The following is a 15,642-nucleotide window of genomic DNA, read 5'->3' as shown; positions in this document are numbered from 1 at the left end:
AGGAGCCGACTCATTGAAAAAGACCCTGATGCTAAGAAAGGTTGAGGGCAGGAGGAGAAGGGGATGACAGAGGACAGGATGGTTGGATCAGTATGAGCAAGCTCTGGGAGTTGGTGAAGGACAGGGAAGCCTGGCGTGCTGCAGTCCATGGGGTTGCAAAAAGTCGGACATGACTGAGCGACTAAAGAACAACAAATAAGAAAAATACAGCTTAGTGTGTTCATTTTTTATTTCACTCATGTTCTGGGCTAGAATCATTAAGTTGATTTACTTGGTAGCTGATCAAACAATTTAAAGGTGAAACAGTTTCCTTTCAGTTTCTTTTCCCCTTCTGTCACACAGTTGTCTGTCTTCTAATTCTGATGCCCGATTACCACCTGACTGTGAGATTAACATCTAGTGGTGGAATACGCACCACATGACTAAGGCTTAGATGAATGTTGCTAGTCTCATCTCTCTGGCTCAAAATTGTCTAATTCTGTCCACCCTAAGCATGCCAATGGCAACCCACTCCAGTACTCTTGCCTGGAAAATCCCATGGACGGAGGAGCCTGGTGGGCTGCCGTCTATGGGGTCGCACAGAGTAGGACACGACTGAAGCAATTTAGCAGTAGCAGCAGCAAGCATGCCAATTTCAACTAGTGAACACCCAAGGCATTTGTACTGTCTGGAGCAATGCAGAGCTTTTCTTGGTTCAGATACATCTTAGGAATGTTCACAGAACCACGGAAGTTAGAGTCAGATGCACCATCCTTGACCTGGGGAGTGTCTAAGTTAGTGACCTATGAATACTTATACTTCTAAGCACACCACTGGCAAGCATCTGGTGGTTGGCAGTAAGAATGCGATTCATCTGCTGTGTTTTGATACTCAGCATTCTTCTAATCAGGTTTCATGGGTATACCCAGTTGCCTGGCAGGGAAGAGATTGAATTGTTTTGTTTTGTTGTCTGCAGCATCAATGGTACCCCACCGGAAGAGTGACTTGTCCAAGGTTGTGGTCAGTGCCCTCTTCACAGGGGCCTGTGTATCCCTTATCAGTGCCTGTGTGGCAGGTAAGTGTCCTAGCTTAGTCTCAGAATAACTGATTTAACCATCCGTCTCACATATGCATGGAAAAGGCTTCAAATCTACAGTATTCTCAATTTATACCCAGAGAATTAAAAGCCTTAAGGAACATGTGTAAAATCTTCCCCTTAGCATCTCTGTCTCCTTTATCCAGGAATCCTCTATGTCCCCAGGGGAGCAGAAACTGACTGTGTCTCCTTCCTAAACACGAGTTTCACCAACCGAACCTATGAGACCTATGTGTGCTGCAGAGAGCTCTTTCAGAGGTGAGTGAGCACTGGATCCCTGCTCGAGTCTCCTCTCTTATGCTCTCTTTCACTCAGGAATTTCTGGGATTGGAGAAAAGTAAGGTCTTGAGGGTAATCACATGGATACTGAAGAGAACATATAAGAAGGGGGATAGGTATTTGTGGTGGTCTAGATCTCTCTTCTTTTCTGTTATTAGATGCATACTCACTATTGGCTCTAGCATGGACAAATCATCAGTTTTACAAATGACAATATCTTGTATTGATGGGGTACTGAGAAGTGGAGGGGCAGCAGAAGAAGTAAGGGAGGGTGATTTCCCTGATCAGAAGTGAAGTATTTATTGTGATTTGAATATAGATAGGTTGTAGGTGAAGGTTGACAGTGGTTCTGAGTGGCCCAAAACTTAAGAGCTTCTTCAGATAGAAATGAAGACTGAGACAGATAAAGTTGAATTGATAAAATCACAATGCGTTCAGGTAGTGTAAAAATGAACTTGTTTACCAATTCGTGGGATATTATTAGAATAGTTTTCTGGTTCTGTGTGTAAGGAACTCAGAGGTCACCACTCCATCTTAAGACAACAGTGAAAAAAAGCTGAACAGTCTGAAAAATCAATAACTCTTCTTGAATCTGTAAGAAACACAAGGCAAACTGCAGACCCCAAGATTGGAGCAACAGGCAAACACAGGGAGTCATGGTTTACTGGAGCCACAGAAACCCGTGCAGGGGCAGGAAAACCAGAAACTGCAGTTGCTGAAGCCTCGGGGAGGACAAAGCTGTGTTAAAAACTCTGAGGGGACCCATTTCTCAGGGGAAACCCCACACTTTTGGAAGTTTTACCTCTTGGAACTACACTAGGTTCTCATAGTAAATATCAGACAAAACCCCCCTCATGCTTCTGGCAGGTGGAGGGGAAAAGGAACTATTTTGAAATACACCAAAGCACTCTGTTTTTTTAAACAAGACCTGCCTTTAGGAAAAACTAATTAACCAAAGCCTAACCACCTGGGGTATTATCAGAGTCCACCTGACCTAGAAAAAGAGAAATACCCAACTGCAGCCCACTCTAGCCATCTCGTCCCATTCAAGGAGGGAGGAAAGACTGAGAAACACTTGTGAAGTTCAGAGTTCAGAGGCACAGGCTAACTAAAAGGCTGAGACCTAACCACAGGACAATAGAATGCCTCCCCTCCCCAACATCTCACCACTACATTGCTAAGGTCTATTTACAGCTGTTCCTTTTATGGGTATGTCATGTCTAGTTATCAAGAAGAAATTACAAAACACACTAAAAGGCAAAAACCACAATTTGAGGGGACAGAGCAAGCATCAAAATCAGACATGGCAGAGATTTTCAGATTATCAGAGTGGGAATTTTGAACAGCTATGATTAATATGGATCTTCCCTAGTGGCTCAGTGGTAAAGAATCCACCTGCCAGTGTAGGAGACACGGGTTCCAACCCTGGATTGGGAAGATCCCTGGAGAAGGAAATGTCAACCTACTCCAGTATTCTTGCCCGGAAAATTCCATGGAGAGAGGAGGCTGGAGGGCCACAGTCCATGGGGCCACAAACGAGTTGGACATGACTTAGTGACTAAACAACAATGATTACTACACTAAGGGCGCTAATGGATAAAGTAGGCAGCGTGCAAGAACAGATGAGCAATGGAAGTACAGAGATACAGGAATCTTAAGAAAGAACCAAAAGGAAATACTGCAGATCAAAAACACTGTAACATAAGTGATGAATGCCTTTGAATAGCTTATTAGTAGACTAAGCACATCTGAGAAAAGCACTTCCAGCTTGAAGATATATCAGCAGAAATCATCAAAACTGAAAAGCAAAGAGAACAAAGACTGGGAAAAAAAATTAAAATAGAACATTCAAGGATTATGGGACAACTTCAAAAGGTGTAACATACACGTAATATGAATACCAAAAGGAGAAGAAGAAATAGTCAAAACAATTATGACTGAGAATTTCCCCAAATTAATGTCAGGCACCAAATCACAGATCTGGGAAGCTCAGAGAACATCAAGCAGGATAAATGCCAAGAGAACTATACTTAAACATATCATTTTCAAGTGATAGAAAATCAAAGACAAAGAAAAAATACCAAAAGAAGTCAGTTGAAAACTAAAGGGAGTATATCGTAAGCTAATAGAATTAGTTACAGGACCCAGAAAGGAAAGATCTGAGGAACTGCAAAAGATCTTTGGTTCTGCAGAAGCAAAAGGTGTGTGTACTTGTACTGATATGTGGGTGAATAAAGAGTTCTGGAAAATGAGGCTAAAAGATCTTATAAGGCCTTCTATAAAGTGCTATGGAGAAGGCAGTGGCACCCCACTCCAGTACTCTTGCCTGGAAAATCCCATGGACAGAGGAGCCTGGTAGGCTGCAGTCCAGGGGGTCGTGAAGAGTCGGACACGACTGAGCGACTTCACTTTCACTTTTCACTTTCATGCATTGAAGAAGGCAATGGCAACCCACTCCAGTGTTCTTGCCTGGAGAATCCCAGGGACCGGGGAGCCTGGTGGGCTGCCGTCTCTGGGGTCGCACAGAGTCGGACACGACTGAAGTGACTTAACAGCAGCAGCAGCATGAAGTGCTAAGGAATTTAGATTTGGACTTACAGAATTCTGAACACATGCTGAGATGTTTTTTCAAAAGATCATGTTGGGTAGCCATTTGGATGTTGGGGAGACCAATAAACACATTGCTGTAATACTCTCAAGTAGTAGATGATGAGAGCTGATACTAAGTAGTTGTGAGGATGAAGATACATTAGACTAAGGAGAATCAATAGGATTGTTTATTGAACGGAAGAAAAGGGTAAGGAAGAGAAAGGAGTCTCAAATGTCTGTACCCTTTCTGGCTCGGGCAAGTAGATCTAAGGGCTGCCATTTATTAACTGACAAGAAGGGGATTGATTCTGGGAATGGGAGTAAAGGGGAGAGATTATGGCTTAATTCAGGTAAATATGTTGATTTAGCGGAGAAGGCAACGGCACCCCACTCCAGTACTCTTGCCTGGAAAATCCATGGACGGAGGAGCCTGGTAGGCTGCAGGCCATGGGGTCGCTAAGAGTCGGACACGACTGAGCGACTTCACTTTCACTTTTCACTTTCATGCATGGAGAAGGAAATGGCAATCCACTCCAATGTTCTTGCCTGGAGAATCCCAGGGACGGGGGAGCCTGGTGGGCTGCCATCTATGGGGTCGCACAGAGTTGGACACGACTGAAGCGACTTAGCAGCAGCAGCAGCAGCAGCAGCAGCATGTTGATTCCACATTTTTACCTGTGGAAACATCATGTGAAGCGACTTATGTCTGGAGCTTAGGAGAGAAATAAGAACTGGAGATAGATTTGGAAGTCATTATTAAGTATGTGATCTTACATATGTTCACTATACAGGTAGAGGCTTGGGTACTACCTCCTTAACAGGTAACTATGCCAGGTGAACAGATATTACCCTCCTGGGTTTGGAGGTTTTCACCAGAGAAGGCAACCAATATCTTCTGAAAAAGTAATCTTTGTGCTGCACTGATAAAGATGAATCATAATCTAGATAGATCATTGGTCTGGCATAGTTATGATTCCTCTGTTCTTGTGGCACTTCAGTAGATATCATTGTAGGCATAATCTAAAGCAAATGAATAAGGTGAAAATTGCTAATTTTTGTTTAATGATGAGTACGTCACTGAACCTCACTAAAGGATTAATAGAATACTCTTTCCTGCTCATTTCTGCCCTCAGAAATGCAACTGACTTTTTGCCTCAAGTCACTTACTGAGTATCATTAGTATCTAGAATCTGAAAGAGAATGTTTTTGTCCAGTTCATTCATAGTAAATACTTCGAGTGACTCCAGACCAAGATGACAACAAAGGAGGCTTGAATTTCCCTTTTCCTATGTATGCACCAAGTGTACAGCTACACATGGAATAATTCCCTCTAAGAAAAATCAAGAAACTAGCTGAATGACTCCTATGACTGAGAAAATAGCTACACTGAACTGGGTAGGAAAGGTCAAGACATCTCTCATTATAAACCCCAGCCCTGGCAGAGCACCATGTAATGGAAAGAAACTCCCAGCTCTAAGCTTCCCCCTAAGCAGTGAAGGGTTTAGGCTGCACATCTATGCCCCCAATGTTTAAAGCTCCACTCTGCCTACTTCCCTAACCCCTTCATGTTCACCCATGTAGGAGAATGAAACTGAACTCCTGTCTTATACCATACACAAAAGTCGACTCAAAATTGATTAAAGACTTGAACATAAGACCTGAAACCTTGAAAATCCTTGCAGAAAACATAGACAGCCCTGGACATTGGTCTTAGTAATGAGTTTTTTTTTTAAATAAAAAATTTAAAAATTGTAGTATATACTTGCTTTACAATGTTGTGTTAGTTTCTGCTGTACAGCAAAGTGAATCAGCTGCTGCTGCTGCTAAAGTCGCTTCAGTCGTGTCCGACTCTGTGCGACCCCATAGACAGCAGCCCACCAGGTTCCCCCATCCCTGGGATTCTCCAGGCAAGAACACTGGAGTGGGTTGCCATTTCCTTCTCCAATGCATGAAAGTGAAAAGTGAAAGTGAAGTCACGAAGTCGTATCCGACTCTTAGCAACCCCTTGGACTGCAGCCCACCAGGCTCCTCCATCCTACGTATACATATATTTCCTCCATCTTAAACCTCCCTCCCACCCCACCCCAATCCCACCCCTCTAGGTCATTGCAGAGCACTGACCTGAGTTCCCTGTGCTACACAGCAGCTTCCCACTAGCTATTTTACACATGTGTGTATGTAGTGTGTATATGTCTCTCAGTTAGTCCCACCTTCCCCTGCTGTGTCCACAAGTCCGTTCTCTATGTCTCTGTCTCTATTCCTGCCCTGCAGATATGTTCATCAGTATCATTTGCTAGATTAATATACAATATTTGTTTTTCTGACTGATTTCACTCAGTATGACAGACTCTAGGTTCATTCATGTAACTACAAATGACCCAATTTTGTTCCTTTTAATGCCTGAGTAATATTCCACTGGGAGCTTCCTTGGTGGCTCTGTGTGGTAAAGAATCTGCCTGCCAATGCAGGAGCCACAGGCGACGCTGGTTCAATCTGTCCACGGGCTCACAAAAGAGTCAGACATGACTTAGCGACCAAAACAATAGCAGCAGTATTCCATTGTATATATGTATCCCATCTTCTGTTGATGGACATCTAGGTTGCTTCCATGCCCTGGCTTTTGTAAATAGTGCTGCAATGAGCAGTGGGGTACACGTATCTTTTTGAATTAATAGTTTTCTCAGGGTATATGCCTAGTAGTGGGATTGTTGGGTCATATAGTTGTTCTATTTTTAATTTTTTTAAGGAACCTCTACATGTTCTCTTTAGTGGCCGTATCAATTTATGTTCCCACCAACAGTGCATGAGGGTTCCCTTTTCTCCACACACTCTTCAGCATTTATTGTTTGTAGATTTTTTGATGATGGCCATTTTGACTAGTTTGAGGTGTTAACTCGCTGTGGTTTTGATTTGTATTTCTCTAATAATTAGTGATGTTGAGCATCTATTTATGTGTTTGTTGGCCATTTGTATATCTTCTTTGGAGAAATGTCTATTTAGATCTTTCATCCATTTTTTGATTGGGTTCTTTGTTATTTTGATATTGAGTTGTATGAGCTGCGTGTATATTTTGGAGATTAATCCTTTGTCAGTTGTTTCATTTGCAAATATTTTCTCCCATTCTGAGGGTTGTCTTTTCATCTTGTTTATAGTTTTCCTTTGCTGTGCAAAGCTTTTATAAACAGTTTAATTATTTCCCATTTATTTCTGTTTTTATTTTCGTCATTCTAGGAGGTGGATCAAAAAGTATCTTGCAGTGATTTATATCAAAGAGTGTTCTACCTATGTTTTCTGTAAGATTTTTATAGTATCTGGCCTTACATTTAAGTCTTTAATCCATTTTGAGTTTATTTTTGAGAATGGCATTCAGTTCAGTTCAGTTCAGTCACTCAGTCGTGTCTGACTCTTTGCGACCCCATGAATTGCAGCACGCCAGGGCTCCCTGTCCATCACCATCTCCCAGAGTTCACTCAAACTCATGTCCATCGAGTCGGTGATGCCATCCAGTCATCTCAGCCTCTGTCGTCCCCTTTTCCTCCTGCCTCAAATCCCTCCCAGCATCAAAGTCTTTTCCAATGAGTCAACTCTTCGCATGAGGTGGTCAAAGTATTGGAGTTTCAGCTTTAGCATCATTCCTTCCAAAGAACACCCAGGGCTGATCTCCTTTAGAATGGACTGGTTGGATCTCCTTGCAGTCCAAGGGACTCTCAAGAGTCTTCTCCAACACCACAGTTCAAAAGCATCAATTCTTCAGTGCTCAGCCTTCTTCACAGTCCAACTCTCACATCCATACATGACCACTGGAAAAACCATAGCCTTGACTAGACGGACCTTTGTTGGTAAAGTAATGTCTCTGCTTTTGAATATGCTATCTAGGTTGGTCATAACTTTCCTTTCAAGGAGTAAGCGTCTTTTAATTTAATTTCATGGCTGCGATCACCATCTGCAGTGATTTTGAACCCCCCAAAAATAAAGTCTGACACTGTTTCCACTGTTTCCCCATCTATTTGAGTGTTGTAATTTCATTCTTTTACATGTAGCTGTCCAGTTTTGCACCACTTATTGAAGAGGCTGTCTTTTCGCCATTGTCTTTTCTTGCCTCCTTTGTCAAAGATAAGGCGACCACAGGTGTGTGGATTTATCTCTGGAGCTTTCTATCCTGTTCCATTGATCTTACTTCTGTTTTTGTTAGTAATGATTTTTTTTTTTGGATTTGAAACCCAAAGCAACAAAAACAAAAAAGAGCCAACTGGCACTTCATCAAACTAAAAAGCTTCTGCACAGCAAAAAAAAAAAAAAAAGATGAAAAGTCAACTAACAAAATGGGAGAAAATATTTGCAAAACACATATCCAGTAAGGAATTAATATACAAAATATACAAGGAACTTATATAGATCAATAGCAACCACCCCCAAATAATCCAATTTAAAAATGAGCAGAGGAATTGAACAGACATTTTTCCAAAGAAGTCACCCAAATGGTCAATGGCCAGCAGGTACACGAAAAGGTGCTTAATATCATCAACTAACAAGGAAATGCAAATAATAACCAAAATGAAGTATCACCTTACACCTATTAGGGTGGCTGTCATAAAGAAGACAGGTGACAACAAATGCTGGCAAGGATGTGGAGAAAAGGAAACCCTTTTACACAGTTTGTGGAAATGTAAAATGGTACAGTCACTTGGAGGTTCCTGAAGAAACTAAAAATAGAACTACCATATTATCCAGAAACCTCCTTTCTGGATATGTATCCAAAGGAAACAAAGTCATTGTCTGTACTCCCATGTTCATTGCAGCATTATTATGGCTACTGTTGTAGCTGTGGTATGGAAACAACCTATGTGTCCACTAACAGATAGATGGATAAATCAAATGTTGTAGAAGTATACTGCTAAGTCGCTTCAGTCGTGTCCGACTCTGTGCGACCCCAGAGACGGCAGCCCACCAGGCTCCCCCGTCCCTGGGATTCTCCAGGCAAGAACACTGGAGTGGGTTGCCATTTCCTTCTCCAACGCATGAAAGGGAAAAGTGAAAGTGAAGTCGCTCAGTCGTGTCCAACTCTTTGTGATACAGTGCCATGTTATTCATCCTTAAAAAAGAAAGAAATCCTGGTATTTGCAACAATGTGGATGAACAATTACACTAAGCAAAATAAGCCAGAAAAAGACAAATACTGCATGGTCTCACTTATATGTGAAATATAAAAAAAATGAAATAAAAATTGCATGTACAGAAATGGTGGTTGCCTGTGCCTAGCGCTTAGAGGGATAGGGAGAAGCTGGTATAATAGTACAAACTTTCAGATATAAGATAATAGATATGAAGTTTTAATGTATCTCATAGTGGCTATAGTTAATAATAATACTGTAGCATATAATTGAAATTTGCTAAGAGAGTAGAACATGTGTTCTCATCATACACACACAAAAGTAAATATGTGAGGTGATGGATGTGTTAATTAACACAATGTTGGGAATCCTTTCACAATATATGCATATGTCAACTGATCACACTGTACACTTTCTATATATTACAACTTTGTTAATTATACCTCAGTAAAGCTGAAACACACATACATATACAACCAAGCCTGAGCTGTTTTCTCTTTTTCCAAACTTTAAACTTTTTATTTTGTATTGGAGTATAGCCTATTAACAATGTTGTGGTAGTCTCAGGTGAACAGAGAAAGGACTCAGCCATACATGTACATGTATCCATTCTCCCCCAAACCCTCCTCCCATCCAGACTGGTACATAACTTTGAGCAGAATTCCATGTGCTATACAATAGGTCTTTGTTGGTTATGCTTTTTAAACATAGCAGTGTATACATGACCTTCCCAGTGTTTTCCTTTCTTAAGAGGGAAGTGGCTTTGGAATATCATCTCACTTTTTTGAATAAATTCAATTCTAAATCACATTACAAAGAATAAATTTTGCTTCAGTGATGTTTGGAAAGGACTATGGTTAGAAATTGGAATTGGGCACAGAAGCAGACACATTGTATAGGGTTTCTTGCTAGTACTGTCTTGGGCATGAATGAAAAAATACACTTAATTCTATCCTACTTTCTTGGTCATTGTGATTGGATTCATTAATAGGTTTCTGTTTTTGTTTTCACCAGCTTGGTAGAACGTACTGATACATCTTGTTGCATTGTTTTTATCTGACCCACTGTGTATCTCTCTGGTTTTTCATTTCAGTACTTCTCTGAATGGGACCTACAACCCTCCTTCTTTTTCTGGTCCCTGGGAAGATAAAGAATTCAGTGCTATCGCACTTTATAACTGCTGTGATCTCTACACAAGTGCTGTCTGTGTCTAAAGCTGGTTCATTTCCATAAAAGTCCTAATCTGGATGGCTTTTTGATGGCAAAGGTATTTATGTACTCAGAGTTCTCATCCTATAACTAATGCGCTTTGATCTTTAACAGTAAATATAAAATTTTCATTATTTGGCTGAACCAAATAAGAAATTTCTTATGGGCTCTGTTTGAGCTTAGAGTCAAAATAATGAATATTATCATATCAAAAAATATAAACCTTGCTTCTAGTTGCCATCTTAAGAATTATATGATGTAGTATGCTATAAATGTGGTTTGGTATGTAATGTGTACTGAGGTAAAAAGCTGTATTTCTTGGAGTTCTGTGGATGAGCTGGGTTTATGGTACTAAAGGTATATATGAAAATTATATGAATATTGAACGATAAGATTTTTCTGGTTGTCACACATTTGTAAACCTTAAAACTCCTTAAAATCATTACATAGTAATATTTCCTGTACGCAGACTTATAAGGAATGTCTGTTTTTTAGAGGCCCTTGTTTTGTTTTAGTATTCTGCTTTAGTGCCATTTTGCTTCAAGTTTACTGACTCTTTTAAAATGATGGTTTGCGGGGGAGATGACACTTTTTCCTCCCAGAGGACATTTGTCAATGTCTTGAGGTATAATTAATTGTCACAACTTGGGGGATGCTACTGATGTCTTCTATTGAGTAGAGGCCAGAGATGCTGTTAAACATTCTAGTGTGCACGGTCAGCCTCCACAGCAAAGAATTCTCTGGCCCCAAATGTCAACAGTGCTCAAGTTGAGACACTCTGACTTAGAATATTTCCTATATCTAATATTATTTATAATATTATAGCCTTAAGGAAGAGTTTCAAAAGAATGTAGGAGCTCCTCAAAAAGTTATAAAATAACCATATGGCCCCACAATTCTATTCCTTGGTATACACAAAAGAACTGAACACGGGTGTTGAAACAAGTACGTGCACATGCACGCCCACGGCAGCACTATTCACAACAGTCAGAAGGTGGAAACAGTCCAAATGTCTATCAGTAGCTGAATGGATAAACGAATAGTGTTACGTACATACAATGGAATTTTATTCAGTCATAAAAGTCATGAAGTACTGATGTATCCTACATGGACAAACCTAGAAAACATTATGCTAAGACAAAGAAGCCAGACACAAAGGCTTATTATTATCTGATTCTATTTTGTATGATTCCCTTTATATGAACTATTCAGCATAGATATATCCATGGAGACAGAACACAAATTGGTGGTTGCCAAGGGGAGGTGTGGGGGAGGAGGAGTAGGGAGTTACTGCTTAATGAGTACGCGGTTTTACTGTGGAATGACGGAAATGTTTTGGAACTAGATAGAAATGGTGGTTACACAACATTGTGAATGTACTAAATGTCACTGGTTTGTTCACTTTCAAATGTATAATTTTATGTTATGTGAATTTCCCCTCAATAAATTATATATATACACTATTTGTATGTCCCTTTAGCGAATCTGCCTTCTTCCACTTCACAATTATCTGAGCTCAGAACCTCTTGGCCTTCCTTCTTGTCTCCTTTCCTATCTTCTCTTCCTTATTTTTGGTAAGTACCAGACCGCCTTACCTGTCTCCTGAGAAACCTGTATGAGAGTTAAGAAGCATCAGTTAGAACTGGACATAGAATAATGGACTGGTTCAAAATTGGGAGAGGAGTATGACAAAGCTGTATATTGTCACTCTGCTTATTTAGCTTCTATGCAGAGTACATCATGCAAAATGCTGGGCTGGATGAAGTGCAAGCTGGGATCAAGATTGCTGGCAGAAATATCAACAAACTTAGATATACAGATGATACCACTAATGGCAGAAAGTGAAGAGGAACTAAAGAGCCTCTTGATGAGGGTGAAAGAGGAGAGTGAAAAATCTGGCTTAAAACTCAACATTCAAAAAACGAAGATCATGGCTACTATCATTACCATTTAAGGAACTCAATTTACAACCAGGGATTTACTGCATTCTGTGCCAAATTTAGTTCACACAAGGAAGGGTATGGGATGGAGGGCTCTCCTTATCTTCTTTCAGGGGTAAGGGCCGGCATTCTCATTCTGTCTCCTGTTTGAAGTGAATTTGATCTACACTGACACATAAGAGGGCCGCGCTGTAACAGCAGTTAGTGTGACAACACCATCAGCAGGAGAGTCTCACAAGCAGGAAGAACGAAAAGTGAGGACTGAATGGGATTGGGACAAATGCAACGCCGCCTCCTTGAGCCGAGAGGCACTTGCACACTAGCACAGCAGTGACCAGGGGTCACAAAGAGTCGGACATGACTGAGTGACTGAACTGAACTGATGAGGGTGGAAGCAGGTTGGGCGGGCCCAGGATGTGTTCGTGAAGTGCTGGTCAACCCCGAGGCGCAAGGCAGGGACCAGTTGTTCTCGGGCTCTGTCTTGGAAAAGGAGAGGGGAGGGGTGCAAACATACCTACTTGGTGTTCTGGGAGACGCCAGGGAGCATGTGCTTTACAACTTTCACAACTGTCTCCCAGTTTCCATCCCCAGTTAAGGAGCCCCAGGCAGAGAGGACAGAGGAGGCTGAGGAAGGGTGGGCAAGAGAAAAGATCAGGAGGACCAGGAGAAATGGAGGTTATGGAAGGGGCTGGTTAGGATGTGGAAATGTGCCGGGAGCCACCACAGGAGATCCCACCCATGACAAAGGTCATGTGGAGGAGGCCTGACAGGCAAAGGCAGATCAGGCCTCGAGGGACCCCCTGAATCTGCTCGAGCATCTACCCCAAAACCAGAATCTGTCTGTCTTACTATTTTGTGCCTTTCACCAACTCTTCTGACATTAACAGGGGGCTATCCCCGACCACCTTTCTCTGGAAAAAAATCAACTTAGGGCTTTAGTTAATAAGTCTCTTGGACATAAAAGGAATATTTCTATTTTAACCCCTCTGTTGGCATTCTAGCTTGCCTGACAGGTTTATCCATACTCTTGCAATTAACACACAAGATTGTTCACAACTCCCCAACCTTGAAAGGCATGGGAAGCCAAAGCATTCTAAAAGTCCTAATGAGCATAGAGTCCTTTAAGGGATGAAAAATTATTAGAATAGATAGTGCTGGTAAAGGGCTTCATTATTGGGCCAATGCTTGCTGCCAAGTGCCCGTATCCCTTATCCGTTGTGCGCCTGGGAGTGCATTGGTTAACATAGTTGGAATGTAAGAAAAACAAGTAGCAGCCTTGGAATTAACCACATCAGACCTTTGAGCTAACTGGTTCTTTCTTTGTTGTGACCACTGCACCTTTGCTCTGTGAGAATGTAACTCTGTTTAGTACTTTCTGAGGCTGGGAGGAATAAAGAAGAAACACTTTAAGGGAAAACAAGTTTTCTGGCTGAGCAGCCTTTATCAAAAAAGGGTCATAAAATGTCCACAGGCCTCCAAGGCCAGAAGATAATGTACACAACATTGTTTATGGGAAAGGTATGCAGAAAAAATCCTGGTTTTGATAAAGACAAAACAGATGTGATGTTTGGGCTGACTCTGTATGACTTTGCATCTTTCATTTCCCTTTATGTACAAGTCAAGGAATAAAAGTTCCTTTTGAAAATAAAGTTATGGGCCTCGCTCACCGAAGCTTGGTCTCCCCGTGTCATTCTTTTTTTCCTTTTCCCTCCTTTCCTCTTTCTGTTCTTCTTTCAGGATGACTCCTTGGGACACAGGAGCTTTATTGGCTTTCTGTGTTATTCAAGGAAGATCAAACCCTGCTCTCCGCTTTGCTATCCTTATCACCTAAGCCGTCATCCTGAGGGTACCCCTGGATCCTGCTGGGGCTGGACCCCGGCAGAAATGAGGAAAGGAGAGTGGCAGACTGGGTCACCCAATGAGTAGAATCTATTCTCTCAAACACTGCACCGTAAAGCCTCTTTTGTGTATATCATTCCACCGCTTGCCATTTTTGTTTTGGTGTGTGTACAGCTTTCTAGATCAGTACACATAGATCTACCTCATTCATTTTCTTGGCTACCTGGTATACCATGTAAGGAGGTACTCCATTTGTGGACATTTAGGTTGACTTGGTGGCTCAGCTGGTAAAGAATCCGCCTGCAATGTGGGAGACCTGGGTTCAATCCCTGGGTTGGGAAGATCCCCTGGAGAAGGGAAAGGCTACCCACTCCAGTATTCTGGCCTGGAGAATCCCATGGACTGTAGAGTCCATGGGGTCACAAAGAGTCGGACACAACTGAGTGACTTACACCTTCACTAGGTTGACTTATATTTGACTGATTATTTCTAAACGCCTAACTGAGTAGGACCATGACTTAGTGACCGAACAGCAACAACAGCTGAGGTTTGTGTTTGACTCCCACTTCTGACTCTCCTTTGCATGCCTGACCTACTCTTGGTGAGAGTCTTTGCCTAAGGTATTGCTTGTCAAACATTTAAACACTTAAATATTCCCATATTCTGTGGAAATAACTGACTTTTAAGACAGGAATGAAAAGATTAGGAGCTGGAAGATCTAGATTCAGAGGCCTGGGCTGAGTCCTTTTCAAGCCCTATTCAAGTTCTTAATATCTGAAAAGCCCAACTTCCAATTCTGCTTAATGAAGATGATGATAATCATATCCACTTTATAAATTGCTAGAAATTTTGAAATAATAATGTATATGAAAAAAACTACATAAGTGAAAGTGTAAGGATCTTAAATGCAGAGCATTTGCTCCTTTATACATGAACATTTGCTTGGCATTTATCAAGCTTCTGGCATTGCTTAATGAGATTGGTGTGCACCCTCACCCAAACGCTCCCCCTGCTCCCCACCCCCATTTAATTCCTAAAACAATCCTTTAAGAAAGTTATTATCACAGTTTTCCAAAGGAGGAAATATACACTTAGAGAGATTGAGTTGCTCCCTAGAGTCACATAGTAAGTGAAAGAATCATGATTTGATCCCAGGGTCTCAAACACTATGTCTATTTTCATCCTATCCCAGCCCTCCCTACCTTCCTTACCTCTCTAATCTAGTGCGTCAGGGTCCACCAGTTTAATCCAGATGATCTCAGGAGCTTCTAAAGTATTAATATTTATTATTTCTGAAAGACTTATGTGCCAGTCATGTCCTGCTGTGTGCCATCCTTTGTATTTTTGTCTTATTTTGCTATTTGTCTTTTTTGTTGTCATCTATTGCAGCAAGTATAAAAATGATTATTATAAAAACCTCAAGGTTTTTGACAAGTCTTTCAAAACAGAATTGTCTTTACTTTTATTATCTCTTTGAATATGGAGTCCCATGATGTCAGAGACTAAGTCTGTTTTATTTGTTACCAAAGCTCTAGGAGCTAGCACTGTTCTAGCAAAATGAAACAAACAAGCAAGCAAAAAATGCATTTCATAAGCTGGT

The 15,642-nt window shown here is 41.2% G+C and overlaps 1 protein-coding gene across 1 annotated transcript in view; it reads left to right on the top strand.

The window, feature by feature from the left end:
* SLC28A2 (solute carrier family 28 member 2) overlaps positions 1 to 13,874 on the top strand; it is a 37,470-nt gene extending 23,596 nt beyond the window's left edge. The window contains exons 16-18 of the mRNA XM_002690906.7: positions 956 to 1,054; positions 1,222 to 1,333; positions 10,148 to 13,874. Of these exons, the coding sequence (XP_002690952.2) occupies positions 956 to 1,054; positions 1,222 to 1,333; positions 10,148 to 10,268 (332 nt within the window). The 3' untranslated portion in view covers positions 10,269 to 13,874. The remainder of the gene's footprint in view (positions 1 to 955; positions 1,055 to 1,221; positions 1,334 to 10,147) is intronic.
* Positions 13,875 to 15,642: the final 1,768 nt, after the last annotated feature.

This window comes from Bos taurus, chromosome 10, assembly GCF_002263795.3.
Source record: "Bos taurus isolate L1 Dominette 01449 registration number 42190680 breed Hereford chromosome 10, ARS-UCD2.0, whole genome shotgun sequence".
In the NCBI taxonomy this organism is placed as follows: domain Eukaryota; kingdom Metazoa; phylum Chordata; class Mammalia; order Artiodactyla; family Bovidae; genus Bos; species Bos taurus.
This window is presented reverse-complemented; position numbering and strand designations above follow the sequence as displayed.